General features: G+C 48.0%; 1 protein-coding gene across 16 annotated transcripts in view; it reads left to right on the top strand.

Annotated features, from left to right (window-relative positions):
• Gas7 (growth arrest specific 7) overlaps positions 1-13,965 on the top strand; it is a 244,088-nt gene that overhangs the window by 127,994 nt on the left and 102,129 nt on the right. The window contains exon 1 of one of the 16 annotated variants that reach the window (XM_006973505.4): positions 7,941-8,137. The exons of 14 other annotated variants lie outside the window; for them this stretch is intronic. In XM_006973505.4, the coding sequence (XP_006973567.1) occupies positions 8,135-8,137 (3 nt within the window). In that variant the 5' untranslated portion in view covers positions 7,941-8,134. Of the gene's footprint in view, positions 1-7,940; positions 8,138-13,965 lie in introns of those variants that run through there. One more of the 16 variants, XM_042282228.2, reaches the window with a different exon arrangement.

A 13,965-nucleotide genomic window follows, 5' to 3' on the forward strand; every position in this document is an offset into this window, starting at 1 on the left:
GAGCCTCGATGCCCGGAGCTGACAGCAAGCAGCTCACAACGGTCACACAGGCTTCACAGGTGGTGGAAAGCATTGCAAAGCAAATTCATTTCTCCCAGCTTTCCTACCCTCTGACTGAATGGTCACCATTCACTTCTGTGACATAGAGATTTACTGTATAGTCCAGGCTAGCCCCCAGACTCAATGCAGGGTCTACTGTGTACCACCATGCTGGCTTGTATTTTCATTTGTATGTACTGGGGAAAATAAATAAATAAATAAAGACCAGTTTCTTTTTTTTTTTTTTTTTTTTTTTTTTGGTTTTTCGAGACAGGGTTTCTCTGTGTAGTTTTGCGCCTTTCCTGGAGCTCACTTGGTAGCCCAGGCTGGCCTCGAACTCACAGCGATCCGCCTGGCTCTGCCTCCCGAGTGCTGGGATTAAAGGCGTGCGCCACCACCGCCCGGCTAAATAAAGACCAGTTTCATCTAGAGAAGTGGTTTTCCAAGCTTATGCGACTGGCAGAATGGGATTGGAACCTACTGTGTGCTTTTTTTCTATGACTGGCTGGAGACCAGAGGCTGGGTTTGGGTTTGGGGCAGGCAGATATCTGAGGCCGGGTGAGTGGTTTGTGGGGCTTCTGCTGGACTTGTACTCCCGCCCCCAGCCCAGTGCGGTCACGAACATCTCGCGCTGGGCCCTGGAAATCTCTGTAGGATGTTCTTTCCAGAAGCCCTGGAATCTTCCAGGCCCTCTGGTTTGGCTGGAGTGTCGGATCGTAGGGAAAATAGATAGGAGAGGGTATGCCACAGGGAAAAGCAAGTGGGTTCATGATGTCACTCACAGATGTTTCCTCCCCAGACCTCTTGGCCACAAATAAATGGGAAGTGGCTTTCAGCTCCACCTCTCCCGGAGGAGTGCTAAGGTCCTGAGCCAGGCGCTGGCCGCTGTTGTGCGGTCTGACCACAGCTCATTTTGTAGCCTCGAGGGTTACATTGTAACATTCGCATCAAATTCAGGGCAGCCAGAGGGCTCTCTGTTTTGAGACCTGGGAGGCTTGGTGTTCATTCCTGGTCTCTGGCCCTCAATTTCCCCATCTGTAAAATGGCAAGATGGAATCAAGTGATCGTTATAGGACTGCCTCCTGCTACCGTGGTCTGGATCTGAGATGGATTCCTGAAGAGAAGATGGAGCATCGAAGCCACAGGCTTTATCCCTAAGGTGGGAACTCTGCCACTCAGCACGGTTCACTGTCTACACAGAGCAAGAAATGACTCACACTTGAGTTGATGCTTCCCCATTGTCGCCTTCCTGGGGTAGATTTATCGCTCAGTGCCTGGAGGCTAAGTGGGTGGCGCCTTCCCTTGCATGCCTGAGACAAGCCTTCCTGTTTCTGTCATACCTGAGATGTTAGCACGCTTGCTTGGGTATGTCTGTGATTGCAAAGTTTTGGGAAAGAGGGTCCCACTTGCAGCTTGTTAAACAGAAACACCACATACATATATTTATATGCAATATAATATAACTTTTAATATGTTTAAGGATGACCTCGAATTCATGGTTCTTTTGCCTCTACCTCCTGAGGGCTGGGATTCCAGGTGTGTGCTGGAGTTCCAACTCCGTGCTGGCTAGGCCGGTGCCCTACCAATTGAGCCACACTCCCAGTCCAATGCATTTTTTTTGTTTGTTCCTTGTCTTTTTTGAGACAACAGGGTTTTGGAATTCACAGTGTAGCCAAAGATGACTCTGGGCTTCTAATCCTCCTGCCTCTACCTCCTGAGTCTTCCCAGACATGTGCTACATCACCCAGTTCCGAATTTCATATTCTGATATCAGCACTTCTCGGGCTCCACTGATACGGGTTTCAGTGAACATTGGTTCCTGTTGTGAGCCCCAACTCACCCGTTTCCATCTTTGGGTCATCCCTTTGATCTCAGCTGTGTTTTTCCATTCCAACTTTCTGTTCCTCTTTCAGAGGTCATGACTTCTGGGTTTCCCGAGATTTTTCTAAATTATTTTCTGAGATGTGCTCTTCCTTTAGGCTCTCAGCTCGGCATTTCCTCATCCAGCGTCACCTCTCCCCACCATCCCAGCCTCCTTTCTTCTCGTTCTTATACCAGACAGATCCTGTGCTAGCATGCAGCACACATGTCCCATGTACCTCCAGACGGAACATGTGGACTCCTATTGGCCTCTGCACCTTTTTCCGCTTGCAGGAAGGTTGTCTGCCTTTCTAGTGACTAAGCCATGGTTTCCATAGCACACACACACTCCTGTCCAGTTCCCAATTTCAATTTCACAGCCGCTTTCAGAACAGGTGAGCAACCTGCCCAAGCTCCTCGAATCTTCCTGTGTTCCCTGCTCCCTGGTTTCCTGGGAACTTCTAGGCGTCAATGGTGGGTGCAGAGGGAAGGATAGGCCCTTGACACATGTGTGTCCAGAGGCTGACAACTGGCCGGGGGGGGGGGGGGGGGGCGTCAGATCACTGCTAATCTCATCCCTCAAGTTAGAGACAGGGACTGATGAAGACATAGCACGCATCTCGACTCAGGGAGCAGGTGGTGAAGGCACAAATGCTGTTTCCGATCCTTGCTCTGGAAGGCTTCTTTCTCCACTCTTCTGCTGGCTGTGTGGTTCCCGAGTGGGTTCTCCAATTGTCTTTGTCTCTTCCAAGATTGAGCAAGTGTTTCCTTCTTTCTTTTCTTCTTTTTTGCTAACTCAATAGTGAGTCATGGCAACTTGACTGGCTTCCCCGGAGCAGCTTCCGGCACCCTTATCATGGGCCTCACTGGCATTTCTCTTCACTGCCCCTTTTACTTACACACACAGTGATTCAGAGCTGTGTGTCCACAGGGAATTCAGGTTCGGTTCTCTAGGATTACAAAAGCAACCTGAAACCATTTCCTAAACGAGCCAGGCTGCTTGTCTACGCAACCTGAGTGTTTCCTAACATGCACTGAGCGTACAATGAAGGATCCAGAAGGTAATTTTAGATCACGTTGAGATGACAGCTTTTAAGTTGTATTTATTTTCGTGTGTGGTAGGAAAAAAAAATAAAGCCACCAAATCATACCCGTGATTTTTTAGATGTTATTACTTAAGACCTAGGCTTAATTTAAGTCGGCTATTAGTTCAAAATTTTGAATAGGCCAGGTTTAAGGCTCAGGAGTCGAGTGTTTGCTTAACATGTTCATGCCCGGCATTGCTTTAAACAAAATAAATAAATAGCAGTGTTGCTATGGCACAGGGGTGTGACATTGTAACAGCAGACTAAGAATGACTGAAGCTGGGAGACAGAGCTGGGAAACCCCTTAGAATCATGAGGACCTGACTCAGGCAGTCAGTCGGACTTGGTCTCAGTCTCCTGTACCCACCGAGCTATCTCCAGCTATGAGAGGGTTCTTAAAACTGAACACCATTTCTGACGTGTTCACTCAGTACTGGGAGTCTGCCCTGCACACCCTTTAGGCCTGGAGCCTGCCCCATCTTGTGGCTGTGTTTTCTCTCTGTCCAATGGCAGTTCATCTTAGTGTCTTCTCTTCGAGCTCAGGACTTACCAGCTCTCTCTGGGCCTCAGATCAGTCAGTTCCTAGTCTATCATTCTCTTTCCAAGATAAGCCGGGGTCAGGCCCTCTTGGTATCAGAGAGTCTTCTTAGACAAGAAGGATAAATCAGGACCTGTTGGAATCCCTTCCTCGTTTGATGTATGGGACACTGTCAGAACTAGAATGCGTTAAGTCCCCTGTGTCGCCCTGAGCATTGGGCCCTGAGTGAGGAGAGAGGAAGAAGGGATACGATTGCCTCTAAGAGTCTTGAAGAAGGGTTTGGGGGACAGTGTACACCAATAAAGGGGATAGGGGAGGAGGATTTGAGTTCAAAGAGCATGGGTAAGGAGAGGATTTGTTCTCCTGTGTCTTAAGTTCAGCTCCCCCATCTTTCCTTGTGAATCCTGAATCCACCTATAGGATTGGGCCACTCTGTCTCCACATACCACCAGCTCCACATGTCAAGGGCCAGACTGACCTCCACTGCCCACGTGGAACACGGCAGGTGGACAGCCTTCAAGTTCTGGCAACACCCTCTGAACTTGGGTCTAGAGCCAACCAACTCTACACCTCACCCCTAAACTGGTTCCCATCCCACCTTGGATCCCTGGGTTCTGGTTCTGGCTTTTCCTGTTCTCTTTGGAACCAACTTCACTTTCTCCCACTGCCTTCATCTCATTGGATATCCAGCTGCTTTGTGCTTCTTACATCATGTCCCTGGCACTCCGGTTAAGCCTTTCCTTTTTATCCCTGCTGTGGGGCAAAGTCTTTATCTTCTCAGAAACTTCCCTTCATCCTCCCAGCCCACAGGGATCCCGCCCTCCCTGGATTCTGAAAGCACTTATTGTCTCCAGACTTAGCCTTTTGGCATGGCTACAGTCTGTCTTGAAAGCTGTTTCTCCCTCCCCCCAGCCCCGCCCCCGGCTGGGACTTATCTGTATCTTCCAAGTTTTAAGAGTTGGGCACTACCGAAATAGTGCTTGCATCTTCCGTAGCATCAGGAAAGGATAATTAGTCACTATTAGCTGGTTGATCGATCATGTCACCCAGGGGCCACATGTGAGGGAGAGGATGCCTGAGACCCTGCACCCTGGAGACTGCAGGCGGGTGAATAATTTCTCCCTTCATGACTATGAAGCATTTAGGAAAAGTGAGTCACCACCATAGCCAGATGTTCCTTCTTATTAACTATCATTATAACACAACCCGATTCATCCTGCAGAGGGTGAGGGCCTACGGCAAAGGGGCCTATTTTGGTTGATAGTTCTCAACCCGACTGAAACAAAGAATAATATCTTGTGGGTCAGCCGTATCTGGCTCTATGGAAATGATTCCCAGCATTTTGCCTTTCGATCACGAGCTCCCTACAATCTTTCCTCTTTACCTATGGAACGAATGTAGACATCTACCCGATTACAGATGCCAAATGGAGAGCTCATTAGTTTATTTCTCACTGCCAACCCTTAAGAAAAGAGGACCATTAATAAAACAAAACTCAAGTGGCTTCTCAAACGAAACTCAGAATCTATTACTCTGTTATGGATAACCATATTATCCCCGAGTCTTTCAGATCTTGAGAGATTAGCTTAGGGGAATCCTGAAGAAGAAAGTCTTCAGGACTAATGTGTTCTGCTTAGCCCAGATCAGAGCATGTTTCCCGGTTTACAGTGGCCCAGAGAGGTGTCTGGCCACGAGACGGCGGCCATAGTGGATTTGCAGGGCAGCCATTACTCTGCATGGTCAGTGGTCTGCTGTTGCTTGTGGGTGCATCTGCCTCTCCATGTAACGTGGAGCCAAGATGGTACCGATGACAGCTGTTAGTTGAACAGCCTTAAAACTGTGCCCTCTTTGCTACGATCCAGAAGCTGTGGGCTATGACAGCCTCCATGGCCACTGGGATTCCACGAAGCTTGAAGAACTAGAAATTGTCCATCCAGGTCCAAATACAGTTTTGCTTTTAGCAATAGTGGGTAGGAGCCACTTCCAAGAGCAAGGAAGCACCCTGGTCCTGTGTGTGCATGTGTGCCGCAGAGCTGAGGGCTGGGGCTCCCCACCAACCTTCGTCCTAGAATTCCCAGAGATTGCTGCCACTGGGGCCTCTGCCTCCCGGGAAGGCTCTCCTCTTAGTGGCTGATTTGAACCACTAGACAGCTGCAGGTGTTTTTGCTGTTGTCCCTGGTTTGTTTAGTTTTGCTGAATTTTTAAAATTACATTTATTCATTTGTTTGTTTGTTTGTTTTATAAAGGCAGAAGCACGTGCCATGGCACTTGTAGAAGTCAAAAGGCAACCTTTGGAGTCTGTTCCCTCTTTCTGTTCACGACTCTATCCCAAAGACTGAACTCAGGTCTTCAGGCTGGCATTAGTAATAATAATAATAATAATAATAATAGTTGTTGTTGCTATTGTTGTTGAGACATTGCTTGTCAGATAGCTCAGGCTGGCCTGGAAACAATCCTCCTGCCTTAGCCTCCAAGTGTTGGGATTACAGGCTTGTACCACGGAACTCAGAGACCTAGGTTTCTTAGCTCTGGTGATCTCATGGCTCCTGTGGCCTCACTCCATCCTCAGCTCTGCTTCTCACTCCTTCTTGATCATAGGACCTGAACCATGCTCTTAGCACCTCCTCCCTATTATATCGGCCCTTGATGCTTCTGGCCACATGGTCTACAGCACTGCACAGCTATCTTCTGCCCGCTCTTCTTTTCTGCTCCATCTCAAGAGCCACTGTTTTCACCTCTAGTAAACGGAGATAACAATAACTTTCCTCCTTGATTTCTTAAGATAGTCAGTCATGGGGCTGGAGAGATGGTTCAACAGTTAAGAGCACTGGGATGTTCTTCCAGTGGACCCGGGTTCAATTCTCAGCACCCACATGACAGCTCACAACTGTCTGTAACTTGAAGATCTGACACACAGAGACTTACAAGCACAGCATGCTTGTTTTATTTCCCCCTTCGATCCCCACGACCATTTAGAAAGTTACTAGAGTGTCTCTACTGAATATCTGAAAAAGAATTGAAATGTAACTGCCTTCCTTGAGATCTCAGAGCACTGGAACAGCAGCATCCACACCCCAGGCTAACTCCATCCCTGGGTGGTGGTCTGATTTGTTTACTTCTATATAAAGAGCCAGTCAGGGGATGCAGCTTCGTGGTAGCACACTTGTCTAGCATGTAGAAGGCCCTGAATTTGATCCCCAGCACAGAAAATGCAATCAGTTGTTAAAATCCTAGAGTTTGTAACAGAAAGTGAACACAGAAATATGTGATTTAAGTGTAAATCTTCAACAGCTCCAGAAGATTTCTATTTATTTATTTGTCTTTCTATGTGTGTGTGTGTGTGTGTGTGTGTGTGTGTGTGTGTGTGTGTGTGTGTGTGTTTGCTCATGCATGAACACAGGCATGCCTGCAGAAATCAGAGGACAAGCTCAGGTATGAGTCCTTGCCTTTCCCCTTGTTGAAATGGCATCTCTAGCTGGGCGGTGGTGGCTCACGGGAGGCAGAGGCAGGCAGATCTCTGTGAGTTTGAGGCCAGCCTGGTCTACAGAGTGAGCTCCAAAGCTCCATAGAAAAACCCTGTCTCAAAAAAACAAATAAAAGAAATGGCATCTCTTGTTAGTCATGCCATCCCTCAGGCTACCTGGCCCAGCTTCCAGGGATTCTGCTGAATGTCTTCTGTCTTGCCTAGAACCTCTGTAGTTAGGCATATAGATATATCTACCGTGTGTATCTGGTTTTCTTGAGTTCTGGGGATCCAAAATTCCGTTCTCATGCTAGCTCAGTGAGCTTTTGCCCCCATGGAGCTGATTCCCCAACTTCCAGAAAGCTTCTAAATGGAACATCAGATTCACTGGGGATCCAGGTCCCTACCAAACCTATTTAGGTGGTGGATACAGTATTGTTCCTGGATCCAGCCCTGTCTTCACTTACAGCCTCCGTGGTGGTGAGTGTAGATTGAAGGCCAAGCCAGAGAAGAGTTTCACACAATGATCCTTTCTAGAAATTCTCCATTCTTTTCATGCTGGCTTTTATCAGGCCTCGGGTTCACACAGCTGGAGCCAGGGCCCTGGCCAGAACCCTGACTTAGGTTTGGGAAGAAGTTGGCTGTAACTTCTCCCAGCAGGGATAAGGCAGGCCCAGGGAGTCCTGCCTAAAATTCAGTAGACAAAGGTGCCCTTGTTATCAGGCCTAGGGGTGGGAGTCATCTGGTCAGTGACACAGGCTTGGCCATTGTATGCTGTGACCTCAGCCAAAATTTTTTTTTCTGAGAAAAGGAGGGGGAAAAAAAAAGAAGTCCTCTAGAAATTGTATCTGGAAAGGCCTGCATGAATTGTTGATTTCCCAACAGGCACCGGAGCAGATTTGGGAGGAACTGTGCAATGCAGTGGGTTCTTTGAGAAAGAACAGTGATGACAGTGTTGAGAAAAGCCACAGGAACATCCCCCAGGGTGCTCAGAACTCCGGCCCTGGGGCAGCTGCTTGCTTTAGCCTCACTTTCCCCAGAGGGTACCATGCAGAACAAGCTGCTGGGAGCCTGGTCTTGAGCCTGAGGCTTCAGACCAGCCCCGGGTGTCTTCCATAGCGGCTCCCCTTAAGGACCAACTACCCACCCATGGTAAGAACCACTTCTGCAGAAGTATGCTTGACCGGCTCTTTCTGTGTATCGTGAAAATGCCTTCAATAGCACAGAGAGGATGTTCTGAAACCCCCGTGGGTCGTGGGTTCTACCTGCCGAGTCTGGAATGCCTGTGGACCTCATGCCAGGAGGCACTGTTCATGTGCCCCAGACAGGAGCAGAAAGGGGAGGTATGGGCCAAGCCAGTGATAGGTTTGGAGGTGGGGCTGAGGTGGAGGTGGGGAGTTGTGTGGAAGATGGGAAGAAGGAGTGTTTGTAGAGGGGAGGCTCACCTGGGACAGGTAGTTGAAGGCATGTAATGGAGAAGAGAGCTGATGTGGATTTATTTATACTTCTTATAACGTTCTTCTTGTAACTTTTTCTAAATATAAAGCATGGCTTCTTCCTGCCCATCTGGCATCTCCCCCCATGGCCCAGATTTACCAGGAAAGTTCTAAGGTGCAAGATCTAGGGAAGTACTATAAATCTCTGCATGACAGGAAGGTAAGGGGTGGGGCAGGCTTGGGGTGTCTCAGCTTCCCAGATGGTAGTTAGGTATCCACCAGTGATGCCTAACTGGTCTTCCAGCTCGGCCGGTGCCTCCTTTCAGTTTGGTGGTGGAAGCTTTTCTGAAATAGAAAGCCTTGTTCTGCTAACCTTTGAACCTGGATGCTAAAGGTCACCTTTCCTATGACCCACCTCTTAGCCTAGAGATCGTGTGGCCCACGCTGCCGAGGCTCTCTGCAGCTATGAGGTCCGGTTCCTATGGCAAGCCTACTCATTCTCTGCATGGAATCTTCCTGAGCCACTTCCTTGCTGGCCCCCCTGATTTTAATGTTCTTTCCCAGAAGCCTGAATTAGGACCAGGAGAGGGCAATAGTACATGCTATCCAAGAGTGTCCCCTAACTGGGACCCTTGACCTCCCAAGACTATGCATAAGGGGGCTTTGTAATGATAAGCAGGTGTTTGAATGATCCAGGGGGTCTTTGACCCACAGATCCAATGCTGGAGCAAACCAGGACTCTGCATTTCTAGCTACCTCCCAAAGGCCATTTATGCTGCCAGTACAGAGGGCCATCCTTGGGGAGTTACTGCTAGAAGGACCACAGGCTAGATCATCATGGGAGTTACTGCTGGAAGGACCACAGGCTAGATCATCATGTTATAACCAAGTAAAGGATGCCCAGGATCAGACTGTGGGATGATAGAGAGATCCTGCTGGGTCTTGTTTGCGGGCTGGGGGGGGGGGGGAGGATTAGCAAGAAAACAGGCACCAATGTGTATGCTGAGAGCTAGGAAGAGTTCAAGGCAAGCTTGTGGCAATGTGGGACGTGGGGGGCACAGGACCATTGTTGGGTGTCCCTAAGTTGAAATGGACTGTGTGTCTGGGGTGTCATGCGGAGGGGGAACTGAATGTGCCCATTTCTTAGCAGAGGGGCCAGGATAGTTCCACTGGAGCCCACCTAGGGGGAAGTGCTGATAAACTCTGACTTCTGGGTGCCACATTGATGGGTACAGAGACAGAAGTCCAGGATACCAGGGGACGAACCAGATTGCAGAGCAGACCGAGCTGGGTCCTTGAGTGTGGCTTTCAGAGGGAAGGGGTAGACACAGGCATCTTAGGACAGAACTCAGTGTGGTGACAGATGCAATCCTAAGAGGCTGGGCATGGGCAGCATTTAAGTAGAGGTCCATGTTTCTGAGTCACATGTCTGTACATGAATATGACTTTTTTCCCTTCTACACAAATGGCACATCCTTAAAACAGATATGCTAGCATTTAGAATCATTGAGCATTAGATGATATCTACTCAAAATAAGCCCTCGCAGACCATCTGGTCCGACTTCCACATTTGAGAGATGAAGAAATCAAGCCCTCCCAAGAGAGATGAAGCAGGTTGCTTAAGATCTCAAAGCAAGGCTGCTTACAGCTTCAAGCATGGCCCCTGGAATACAGATCACATTCCGTGTGCCTCTTAACTTGTTGCTATGGTGTGGTGGTGTGTCCAGAACTTCCATGGCAAGGTTTTGGCAGTTACCACCTGTCTGGTTCTTATGCATCTCTAGCAGTGGATCTAAAAGCACAGCCCAGTGGGGTTGGTAAGATCACACACCCTTACTGACTCTGGAAACTGCCCGTCAGCTTTCATCTCCCTACAGGCTAGTGTTTCCGAACCAATTAGGGGAGTCAGGCATCTTTGAAGAGAACGGCTGTGAGCACAGGCGTTGGCACTGCAGAGTAACTAGAACGTGTCTCCATGGTGAGACTGGCTACTTCCGTTTTCTTTTAGTGTCTGTGGGCTGCTGCTGCCCACAAGAAGTGACCGCAAAGTCAGGCCAGCTGGATGGCAGCCACAGCTGGTAGGCAATGGCACCCACCTTTATTCCCTAATGAGGCACAGTTGGCCTGTCGTTAAAATGGCACCAACTCACCAAAGAAGCCTCCTTTTGTCCCCAGAGCATCTGCAGGGACAGGGCAGTCCCTTGCCCTTGAAGTTCCTTTCCAGTGAGCAGCTGTTAGCACGTGATGCTGGGCCTGTGACCAATGGAGAAGACAGCTTTCAACTGTCTTCCTTACTTCTCAACAACTTCTTTGACTATGGTTATTATTAGTGCATTAAGAAGATTTTATTACCTGTTTTATTATGTGGATATGTGTGCAGGGTGGGGGTGGGGATGTCATGTATACCTGAGCACAAAGTGCCTTCAAAGGACAGAGGAGGATGTTGCACCCCCCTGTGAGCTAGAGTTACAAGCGGTTGTGAGCTGCCCGATGTGAGTTCTGGGAACTGAATTTGGGTGCTCTGCAAAAGCAGTACGCGCCGTTAACCACGGTGCCATCTCTCTAGCCTCCTATTTAATACATTATCTTTTCAAACATTGTATTTTATTTATTGCATGTGCATGTGTTCCTGCATGTGTATGTGTGCACACACAATGCGCTGTGGCATGGGTGTAAGACAGCAGACAACCTGCAAGAGTCTGGTCTGCTTTTCCTCTATGAGAATCCCAGGGATGGAACTCAGGTTGTCAGGCTTGATTGGTGTCCTCTTTTGCCTGCTGAGCCATCTCTATAATTGACACATAATTGTCCATATTTATGGGGCATAATGTTAACGATCATATCAGAGTGATCGGTCTATCCATCAACTCAGCTGAATACCATTTCTTTGTGTGGGCAATGTTAAAAAGCCTCTCTGTCAGCTGTTTTGAAATATGCAATTAGTTGCTGTCGACCATAGCTGTTCTACTGTGCTCTGGTCCGTTGAAAGGCACCCCTTCTATCCAGCTGCACCCCTGAGTCCTCTTAACATTGCTTGCCACCCTTTCCTTCTCTATACTCTTCCCAGGTTCTAGAGCCTCCTTATTTTCTACTTTGAAGTCGAGTATGTTTTGTATGCACGTTTGACCTTCCTTCATCCATTTCGAATGGAGGAGAGTGCTTACTAAATTTGGTTGTGGGTTTTTTGTTTTGTTTTTGTTTTTTTGAGAGGCATTAGTTATTTACTTGAGAAAAGTGCAGAAACAGCAGCAGCAAAAGGCATTTTTGGAGTATTATAAGTTTAGTGATAAAGGAGGGGCTGGCAGGAGCGGGTGGGTTTTGTATGGCGCCTGTCTGTTCTTCCCCTAACACTAAGTGTTGGTCAGGCTTGCTGGTCTTAGGTTGTCACCCCCTTTTGCAAAGGGAAATTTGATCAGGAATCACAAAGATGGATTTTTTTTTTACCCTAGCAGCCAGACAGTCCCTAAAGTGTCCTTCAAAGTCACCCTATAATAGGGCTGGAGATGGAAAATCCAGGATGTACCTTTAGGTCATGGACCTTCAAGAAGAGCAGTGTTAAGCTCTAGCCCCGCCTTTTGTTTTAACAAAATGGAACGCCTTTAGCACGGATTGACTATTGACAGTGACAGAGGGGATGATAATCCCCAAGCGATCTGTCTCTGTGTGCAGACCCAGGGTGCTGGATCCAGTCTCCTGTGTCTGGTGCACCGCTCATGTGTTTCATGTACAGTATTTGTGACATCACTTTCCTTCATTGCCATCTCCAGTACTGTTTCGTTGGGACATTTTAGATTTGTTTTGAGCAGTAAAGGGAACTGAACCCAGGGCCTTGCAGGTGCTGGGCAGATGTACTGCCACAGCACCATATTCTCAGCCTACATAACAGCATTTTTCTCCCACCAATTCCAAGTCAGATTTGGCTGAGGAAGTGGGCAGATGTCAGATGCAGATATGAAAAGATCTGAAACTTTTTCTTCACCAGAGACCAAACGGTAACAATAATGAAAATAATGTTTTGTGAACATCCATGTTCCTAGGCAGGATTCTGTATTAATTGGCTCTTGCATAGTACATCTGCAGGTTCAATGACCCTAAAGACTGATGGTCTCGGTGGCTTCTTGGTTAAAAACTGGAGGGGAACTTCATGCATGTGACCCTGTTCCACATAGGGACCAGCCAAAGGTGCTTATCAGATGTAGGCTCGCTGAGACTCAGCCCAGAAGATGGCCTCACCCCTCTTCACTGAGGACTTTCCTGAGGCTGGGGCAACCCGAACAGGAGGCGAACAGGAATGGCAAATGAGGTGTTCACAGAGCCCTGGCTTCCTGCTGGGTTTTCCCTCAACCCCAGCTTGTCCAACCTCAGTGGACACCTGGACTCAGAATCCCCTGTAGAGACTGTGCTGTCCACCCTGTTGTTTGGATGCTTGGTTTTCAGGAAGGAGACAACCAGACACCGAATACCAGAGGCATTGAGAGAGGGAGCCAAGTGGGCAGTGTCGGGCTTCGCAGGAGGAAACTGGAGAATACAGAGGGTTGTTTGAGACGGGTGCACTGTGTAGCTTAGCCATCCTCTTGGCTAGCTTTGAACTTACGGTGCTCCTGCCAAGTACTAGGATTCCAGATGTGTACCACTATGTCTCAGAAGGAGAATTTTTTTTTTAAGGAAACCAGTTTAGTTAATTTTGTGTTGTAACTGGTTCTGAATAAAGAAAACAGAGCAAGGTTTATCTAGGTCACAGTTTTGGAGATCTGGAAGTACAGCGCTGGCATTAGCTTCTGATAAGGCCTTATGCTAGATAATCATAATACGAAGGATATCATGTGGAGGATGAGTGTGTGTGTGTGTGTGTGTGTGATAGAGAGACAGACAGAGACAGAGAGTCAAAGACACAGAGAGAGTTGTCACACAATGAAAGAAGCACCAAGAGCTGGTTGAGAAAGCTGAGCTCTTTATAAACACCAATCCAATCCCAAGGTAACCAATCCAGTCCCAGGAGACAGGGATGGTGCCTCCCAAAGACCTGATGGCCTCCTACTACACCGCACCTCTTAAAGGTCCCACCACTGTTCAGCATCATTCCCCTGGGGGCTGTGTTTCCAGAGAATGAAACTTTAGGGGACAAACCAGAGCAGATAGGAGGAAGGACAAGAGCCTACTTCTGTCTCCACAGGGTCCTCACTTTGGTTTCCTCTCACCTCTTGATAGTTTCTGGTATTACTTAGACTGTTTGTCACTTGTTTTCCCCCTCTATATAAACAACAATTTGCAAATTTAATTGTGTAACACAATTTATAATTATACATATATTTAGTGTGTGTGTGTATGTGTGTGTGTGTGTGTGTGTGTGTGTGTGTGTGTGTGTGTGTGTGTGTGTGTGTGTGTGTGTGTGTTGCAGTGCATATGTACAGGTGTGTTTGGGAGGTCAGATTTCATATTTCCTGAGTCAGTTCTTGACTTCCACCTTGTTGAGGCAGGGTGTCTTGTCTTGGCCACAGAACTGCATTGCATACTCCAGGCTGGCTGTTGCTTGGTTAGAGTTTC

This window comes from Peromyscus maniculatus, chromosome 8 (assembly GCF_049852395.1).
Source record: "Peromyscus maniculatus bairdii isolate BWxNUB_F1_BW_parent chromosome 8, HU_Pman_BW_mat_3.1, whole genome shotgun sequence".
NCBI classification, from domain to species: domain Eukaryota; kingdom Metazoa; phylum Chordata; class Mammalia; order Rodentia; family Cricetidae; genus Peromyscus; species Peromyscus maniculatus.